Source organism: Cervus canadensis, chromosome 13, assembly GCF_019320065.1.
Source record: "Cervus canadensis isolate Bull #8, Minnesota chromosome 13, ASM1932006v1, whole genome shotgun sequence".
NCBI classification, from domain to species: Eukaryota; Metazoa; Chordata; class Mammalia; order Artiodactyla; family Cervidae; genus Cervus; species Cervus canadensis.
In genome coordinates, this window is record NC_057398.1 from 21,935,161 (window position 1) to 21,944,004 (window position 8,844).

Genomic DNA, 8,844 nt, shown 5'->3' on the forward strand with positions numbered 1-8,844 from the left:
GGCAGTAACCAAACCCATCTCAAAGAAAAAGAAATGCAAGAAGGCAAAGTGGTGTCTGAGGAGGCCTTAGAGATAGCTGAGAAAAGAAGAGAAGGGAAAGGAGAAAGGGAAAGATATACCCACTGAATGCAGAGTTCCAGAGAATAGCAAGTGAAGATAAGAAAGCCTTCTTATATGAACAATGCAAAGAAATGGAGGAATACAATAGAAAGGGAAAAACTAGAGATCTCTTCAAGAAAATTGGAAATACCAAGGGAACATTTCATGCACACAATGATGGGCACAATATAGGACAGAAACAGAAAGGACCTAACAGGAGCAAAAGAGATTAAGAAGAGTTGGCAAGAATACGCAGACTATAAAAAAAAAGGTCTTGGATAACCAAGATAGTGTGGTCACTCACCTAGAGCCCGACATCGTGGAGTGTGAAGTCAACTGGGCCTTAGGAAGCATTACTATGAACAAAGCTAGTGGAGGTAATGGAATTCCAGCTAAGTTATTTAAGATCCTAAAATGTAATGCTGTTAAAGTGCTGCACTCAATATGTCAGCAAATTTGGAAACTCAACAGTGGCCACAGGACTGGTAAAGGTCAGTTTTCATTCCAATCCCAAAGAAAGGCAATGCCAAAGAATGTTCAAACTACTGCACAATTGCACTCATCTCATATGACAGGAAGGTAATGCTCAAAATTCTCCAAGTGAGGCTTCAATAGTACGTGAACTGAAAACTTCCAGATGTACAAGCTGGATTTAAAAAAGGCAGGGGGAACCAGAGATCAAATTGCCAACATCTGTTGGATCATAGAAAAAGCAAAGGAATTCCAGGAAACCATCTCTACTTCTCTTTCAATGACCATGCTAAAGCCTTTGACTGTGTGGATCACAACAAACTGGAAAATTCTTAAAGAAATGGGGATGCCAGAGCACCTTACTTGTCTCCTGTGAAACCTGTATGCAGAAGCAACAGTTAGAACCGGACATGGAACAACAAACAGGTTCCAAATTGGGAAAGGATTACGTCAAGGCTGTATATTGTCACCTTGCTTATTTAACTTCTATGCAGAGTACATCAAGTGAAATGCCAGGCTGAATGACTCACAAGCTGGAACCAAGATTTCTGGGAGAAATATCAACAACCTTAGATATATAGATGATACCACTGTAATAGCAGAAAGCAAAGAGGAACTAAAGAGCCTCTTGATGAGGGTGAAAGAGGAAAGTGAAAAGCCAGCTTAAAACTCAGCATTCAAAAAACTAAGATCATGACATCCAGTCCCATCCTTTCATGCAAATGGATGGGGATTGTGGAAACAGTGACAGATTTTATTTTCTTGGGCTCCAAAATCACTGTGGATGATATCTACAGCCATGGAATTAAAAGATGCTTGCTCCTTGAAAGGAAAACTATGACAAACCTAGTTGGCATATTGAAAAGCAGAGATACCACTTTGCTAGCAAAGGTCCATATAGTCAAAGCTATTGTTTTTCCAGTAGTCATGTATGGATGTGAGAGTTGGACCATAGTCATGTATGGATGTGAGAGTTGGACTGTGAAGAAGACACAGTGCTGAAGAATTAATGCTTTTGAATTGTGGTGCTGGAGAAGACTCTTGAGAGACCCTTGGACACCAAGGAGATCAAACCAATCAATCCTAAAGGAAATCAACCCTGGATATTCATTGAAGGGCTGATGCTGAAGCTCCACTATTTTGGCCACCTGATGCCGACTTATTGGAAAAGATCTTGATGCTGGGATTGAGGGCAGGAGAAGGGGGTGACAGAGGATGAGATGGTTGGATGGCATCACCAACTCAATGGACATTAATTTGAGCAAACTCTGGGAAATAGTGATGGACAGGGAAGCCTGGCATGCTGCAGTCCATGGGGTCACAAAGAGTCAGACAGAATTTAGCGACTGAACAAAAACAACAACGCAGATAGAGTTCTTGGAAAGAGAGGAATGGGAAGAATGTGTAGAGAGTCTCCTTTTATCTGTTCCATTCATCATGGCTGTGTATTGCTGCTCTGAGAAGAGAAGATTTCCCTGGCAATAATGGAATTTTCAGATAGACACAATGAAGAGGCTTTCGTGTAGAATGTTGGTACTTATATGTTCCCAAACTATGTAGGAGTTCATAAACAAACAAAAATAAGGCAAGGAAGGAAACGGGGGGAGAGAGGAAGGAAGAGAAAGAAAAAGAGGAGGAAATAAATGAAGAAAGTCAACATAGTAGTATCCTCTGGCACTCAGAATTCTTGCTTTCCTGCCATTGAGATGAACAAAGGTATCACCCAGAGGTCATCCCAGCCATCTGACCTCTCATCAGACTGAAGGGTGACTTGGTCTCAGGGTGCCTCTCGTGACCTGAAATTATAAACTCTCTTAAGAGACCATCATGTCGGACATCTGTCCTCCACCACCTATTCTCTTACTTTTGAAGGAAGAAGAGAATTTAGGATTATCTTCCTAAAATAAAATGATTTTATGAGTAAGATCAGGAAGAATCTTTTGGCATTCCATAAATTATTTCCTGAAATTTATGAAGGTTGATAGTCCTTGGGCAAACAGATGCCATGGTTATGGATGAGTTGCAGAGAGAACTGTATAAGGGCCTTTTAATTTGTTTTGTCTCAGTTTTGGTAAAAAGCAAACCCTGGGTTAGAAAGTAGGTACATATTAAGAAATATCTTCCAAGTTCCATACCTTACCATTCCTCCTGCCCTTATTATTACTCATCACTAGTGTCATCCCTTCTCTCCAGCTCTGTCCCCCTTTCCCTCCATGCTCCTTGCTTTCCTTTCGGTTTCCTGCTCCCTGCCTCCTTCCCTCTGACATTTATGGAGTGAGCATATATGCAGTTCTTTGTCAGGAAACGTAAATGTCACAATTTGAATAGCACTAACCTTGCATGCATCATCTTGATGAAAGGCAGTATGGATTGCTTTTAAAATTTCTCTCTTGTAACTCAGGAGTCAGAAGGAAAATTGGTTAATGAAAGTGAGCAGGGGAAAAAAAATGTGGATCTCACTGTAAAGTATAGCCTGCTGCTGACTTGACTCTCTTCTCAAAACTCTCTTCCCAGAAGATTCTCTCATGTGTAATATTGGGTTTTCAAGGCTATGGATTAGGGGGGAACTGTAGTTTCATTATCTCATGGAAAATAAAGTTTTATTTTTCAGTGTCATGGATTCGTGGGAGAACCACGGGAAGCAACAAGTCTCCTGCGTTGAGATGCGTCAACCCACTTTGGAGTTAGTTGTGAGAATGACTAGGAAAGGGTTGGTGGGTATATGTGTCCTGCAAGCAAGGAGAAAGGATTGGTTCAGTTCAATCCAGTTGCATCCAAATTCATGGAGGCCTCCAGATTGAGTAGAGTTGAACTATGTTGAGGACAGCATTGGTTGCCTTGCTCTTAAGAAAGAAGAAGGCTGAAGACTCTGAGAAAATCAAGGGCAGACCCAAATTAATTATTTTTTTTAAGCGAGTGATGATAATAGCCACAGAACTCCGTGGGCTAATTGAATCCATTTGTTTGAGAGGATGGCTAGGATGTGTTCCTTTATCCATCTCTTCAAGATGATGCAGATGCAGAGGCTGCCCTTCACTCTTCCTTCCCTCGCCCTTCATCCGCCTCCCAAGAATGTGTCAGCAGCTAATAACATGCAGCAGGACAGATTAAGAGGAAGGCCACCAAAGACCCTGTTGCTGATGGCTTTTGGAAAGGGTACTTGGCCAAATGGCAGAGGCTGATGGGCAGAGGAGAGACAATCTGAATAACATGTGACTCGGTGGGCAGAGTGTTTGTTTGATTTTCTCTGACCCACCATTGAAGTGGGAAAAAACACGACTAGCCCCCGATGACCTCACACTCCGTCGGCCCCTTGACTTTGCTGCTGCAGTTCAATACCTTGCCTCCAACGTCATCCCCCTGCCATCCCTTACTTGCCCTCCTAGGAATGCGATGAGCTCACCCCTGTGGTGCTCGGAGCCAGGACGGAAGAAGAGGCTTGAAATGAACGTGCTTCTTGTTCTTGAGAGCTCATTCTAAACTCGACGTGGGAACTTCCAGTTTCTGGAAAGAGTTGTGGACTGATTTAGAAAAAGAGATGATTCCTCCCATGTAAATACTTCGAGGGGTCCTTCTCCCTAAGCTTTCCAAAACAGATTTTACAGCTTTGCATGGGCTTGTTGGAATAAGAGACTATTCCTTCGAGGGTCTCTGGTCACCCATGGTTTTTGGAAGAAGGGAAAGAACAGAGCTAAATGAGTGGGACCGCCTTCCTTCACTTATTCCTAAGTGTTCAGAGTCAAAGCCAATGTGGGCTGAGAACTGGTTATTAGGGGGTTCTGTCTCTAACACCAGAAGTGGAGGCCAGGAAGAAGCTATATACCGATTAGCAAGATCGTGGTGACAGCCAGCTTCCCCAAGCTACATGCAGGGTCCCACACTCTATTCTTAGCCCAGTGGGATCACTCCTCTCTGGCGTGTGTGACCTTGTGGAGACCTTGCCCTCCTTTTGGTTCTGGTTCTGGTTCTGGTTCTCTTGGGGATCTGCAACAGCTCAGGTGCTGTCTCATCACCTCCTTTTCTTCCTGCTCTTTGGATGGGGGCCTCCTGACTTTGTGGGGGGAGGGGGAATTACAAAACAGCAGGAGCTCACCTGGCAATTAATTAGGTGATGTGTGCCACTGAGAGTCTGCATTTTCCCAGAGAATGACCCTGTGTCAGCATGCACTGAGGACTTTATTGCTGGCGCCCTTATCACACTGTAATTACCTTCAGGCAGTCATGATTAGTTACACTTGATATCCCCCGAGTGCAATATGTTGGCTGCTTCTACTCAGTTCAGAAATAGCCTTGAAAAGGGAAATATCCAGTCAAACATATTATGTTTGTCATTTAATGATGATAAATTACTGGCTTGAAAGTAAATTGATCTGATTTGTCTTTCGAAACTGACAACTCTATGATTTTAAGAGGGCATAAATTTCTAAAGTATTAGTCATTTTTTCTTATTTGTCCTCATTGTGTTTTGTTTCTTTGTTTCATCTCGGTGCCCTACTTTGCTCACCCAGCCTTATTAATTAATTATTTCACTCATTCATTTTTTTCCTTAGTTATGTTTTTTTATTGGAGGATAATTGCTTTACAATATCGTGTTGGCGTCTGCCATCCATCAACATGAGTCAGCCACAGGTATACATATGTCCCCTCCCTCCTGAACCCCGCGTCCCACATCCCACCCCACGCCACCCCTCTAGGGCATCATTTCACAGAGCACTGGGTCGAGTTCCCTGTGTCACACAACAAATTCCCACTTGCTCTCTATTTTCCGTATGGTAATGTATATGTTTCCGTGCTACTCTCTCCATTGGTCCCAGCCTCTCCCTCCACCCCCACTCCATGTCCATAAATGTGTTCTCTAGGTCTGTGTCTCCATTGCTGCCCTTCAAAAAGGTTCATCAGTATCACTTTCTAGATTCCATAAGCATGCGTTACTATACAAGATTTCTCTTTCTCTTTCTGACTTGCTTCACTCTGTATCATAGGCTCTAGGTTCATCCACCTCATTAGAACTGATTGGAATGCATTTTTTTTATAGCCAAGTAATATTCCGTTGTGTTTAAGTACCACAATTTCTGTACCCATTCATCTGTCGATGGACATTTAGGTTGTGTCTATGTCCTAGCTATTGTAAAAGGTGATGCTGCAAGCATTCATTCATTCTTGACGAGCTTTTATGGAAGTTTCCCCCTGCCTGCCCCCATTTCTAAGTGCTAAACATGGAACAGTAAGCAAAACAGACTGGGCTCTGCCCTCTTGAAGCTTACAATCTCACACTATTTGTCCTTCCTGCCTTCTCGTCTTTCTAACTTAAGCATCCTCTGTGCTTGCTCCATAGGAAAGCTGGCCTCATCCTTTCTCAGCTTGGAGATCTCAGCGGTTGGTGCAATGGACTCCTCCAGGAACCCAAGATAGGCTTGCGACGCAGCTCCCTCAAGTACCTGGGCTGCCGCTACAGCGAGATCAAGCCCTATGGACTTGACTGGTCAGAGCTCAGCCGGGACCTCAGGAAGACGTGTGAGGAGCAGACCCTGAGTATCCCCTACAATGATTACGGGGACAGCAAAGACATCTAGTGCCATGATGCCAGAGAGTAGCTGCCAAAAGGAAGCAGGAGAGAGGAGGGGAATGTCTGGGTTGGAGTGCGGATTTTTAATATTTTTTAATGGAACATTCAAACCTCCACAGCCAACATCTAAACTGGGGTGAAGGTGACCCTTGCTCCCTGCAGAACTTCTTTGGTATCATGTTCTCCATCTGCGTGGTCAATAAGCCTGCTAGCCAAGGTTTCGTAAATTTCTCTTTAGGGGATTACTTTGGGGCTTGTTTTGCAGTTAGTTTGTTTTATTCATTTTTTTCCAAGAGGTTCATCAGAATGCTTGAGTTCTTGCCATGCTTCTCGTGAAAGGGCCACTTGGTTGGTGCACCTGTGCTGAGCTCCTAAGTCCCGTGCAACTGGGGACAGAGATGAGGCCAGAAAGTTGTTAGAACAGCCTCAGGCCCTACTCTCAGGTGTCCTCCGGAACCTCTCATGCTGGGAACCTAAGCTCTGCTCACAGAGAACTACAAGAAAGCTGGGAAGGTGGCTGCTCTGTGGGTCTTGTGATTTTCCCCCCAGGCCTTCCGATTGCTGTCTTTACACTTCAGAGGTGAGCTCAGCTTCCACTATGGGCTTCTGTGGGCCTCCTAGATTTTTAGGTCCTCCCCCATTTTAAGGAGATCAAAACCAGTCAATCCTAAAGGAAATCAACTCTGAATATTCATTGGAAGGAGTGATGCTGAAGCTGAAGCTCTAATAATTTGGCCAGCTGATGCAAAGAGCCAACTCATCAGAAAAGACCCTGATGGTGGGAAAGATTGAAGGCAGGAGGAGAAGGAGACAGCAGGGGATGAGATGGTTGGATGGCATCACCGACTCAATGGACATGAGTTTGAGCAGACTCTGGGAGATGGTGAAGGACAGGGAAGCCTGGTCTGCTGCAGTCCATGGGGTTGCCAAGAGTCGGACATGACAGAGCTACTGAAAAACAACAATTTTTTAAGACAGGACTGGAATTAAATCTCCTTCCAGAAGAACTCTGCCCTCTCCTCCTCTGAACAATATGATCTTTAAGAGGCAATATAATGTACCTGTGGAGCCGTCTACCTGGAAGTCTAGTTAGCAGTCCACATTCTGGAAAAAAGTACAGTTTCCTCTTTTAAAAATTCCAGCAGCTCCAGGGTGAACTTCTCCAGACCAGCAGTACACATCACACCCCTGGAATCTGTGGTGTCCACAGCCTTTATCCTACACAGATCAGTCCTGGCTGATGCCTGCTTTGGTCAGGCGGGCTCAAGACCTCCATGGCAGTGTTGTAATGAACTGAAGTTATTACCCCTCACAGAACACTTCCATCCACTCCCCCGTACCCCCTTTGCCAGATTTCCTTAATTATGTTGCTAGTTTTGCAAGTCATTTCTCTGGATGAGAATTCCACCATTTTCACCCCCCTCTAGTTGCAGGAGCATTAGCAATGCTATGTAGGTGAGCTCCCCTGACTGCAGGTAAAGGTCGGGTCATTGTTTCTGCCCGGTTCCCTGAGCGTTAGCAATTGGCATGAGTGGGTGCCCAACCAGAGCGAAGCCTAGCCCCTCAGAAAGGGCTCTGCAGGGTCCTGTGGACCAGCAACAGCCTTAACTGTCCCCACACGCACACCTCAGAGGCCTGAACACACACTCTCAGCCACCCTGCCTTTGACCAGGACTCTGCACTTAGAAACACAAGGGAATGGTCAGGAAGGAGACAAGAATCTTTAAAGCCCATTGTTGAACCCTACTGATGTTTTTCTAAATGGTTAGAATAACTTGCGTGCTAAGTTGCTTCAGTTGTGTCTGACTATTTGTGATTCCATGGACTGTAGCCTGCCAGGCTCCTCTGTCCATGGGATTTTCCAGGCAAGAATACTGGAGTGGGTTGTCATGCCCTCCTCTAGGGCATCATCCCGACCCAGGGATGGAACTGGCGTCTCCTATGTCTCCTGCATTGGCAGGTGGGTCTCGCGCCACCTGGGAAGCCCGGTTAGAATGACAGAGCTCACTTACTGAGTGCTTACCGTGTGCCAGACACTGCTCTAAGGCACTTTACTGACAATGGATTCTCACAGCTACTCTTTCTTACCTGCCCGAGGTACCATGTTAATTCAGGCTATGGCCTCCAGAGACAGGATTGTCAGCCCTCACCTCCTCAGCGCTGCCTTCAGTGTTGCCCGGGCCCCGCTCTCCTTGGCCCCTGCCTCGTGGCACAGACGTGCCCGCAGCGTGGTGCAGTGGGGGGGACATGGCACCCTCCCCCTGCAGCTGGGTGCCCTTTGGGACCTCAGGGCAGGTCACAAGTCTTCCTCGCCGGTGCCTGGGAGCGAGCCTGTGACAGCTCTGCAGACAGGGGTGACCTCACGCCCCTCTCTTTCCACAGAAAGCTGGAAAGGTTTTATATCAAGCTCTGGAATGCACCTCCAGGGCAAGGGTTGGCAGAAAACCCTGAGACCCCCCCTCAAGTGAAACGTCTCAGGGGTCAGCGTCTCGCCTTGACCAGACAGAAAGGGGTACAGGCATCAGAGGGGGGACCCCAGCCAGTGGGGTGGGGCCTGGGAAGGCCTGCGTTTGCCCCTGCTGCCATGTCCCGGTCCTTTATTCAAGTCTGTGCAGAGAACACAGGGGTTCCTCCCAGCCAACGAGAGGACGTCCCGGCCGTGGCTCTCTTGGGCCGGGGCAGGGGCAGGGGAGTGGCATCAGGGCCGC

At 46.1% G+C, this 8,844-nt stretch overlaps 1 protein-coding gene across 2 annotated transcripts in view; it reads left to right on the plus strand.

Moving 5' to 3' along the window:
* ASTN1 (astrotactin 1) overlaps window positions 1–6,904 on the plus strand; it is a 345,625-nt gene extending 338,721 nt beyond the window's left edge. For both annotated transcript variants that reach the window (XM_043486036.1, XM_043486035.1), the window contains exon 23: window positions 5,906–6,904. In XM_043486036.1, coding sequence (XP_043341971.1) covers window positions 5,906–6,143 — 238 coding nt within the window. In that variant the 3' untranslated portion in view covers window positions 6,144–6,904. The remainder of the gene's footprint in view (window positions 1–5,905) is intronic.
* The last annotated feature ends 1,940 nt before the right edge of the window (window positions 6,905–8,844 follow it).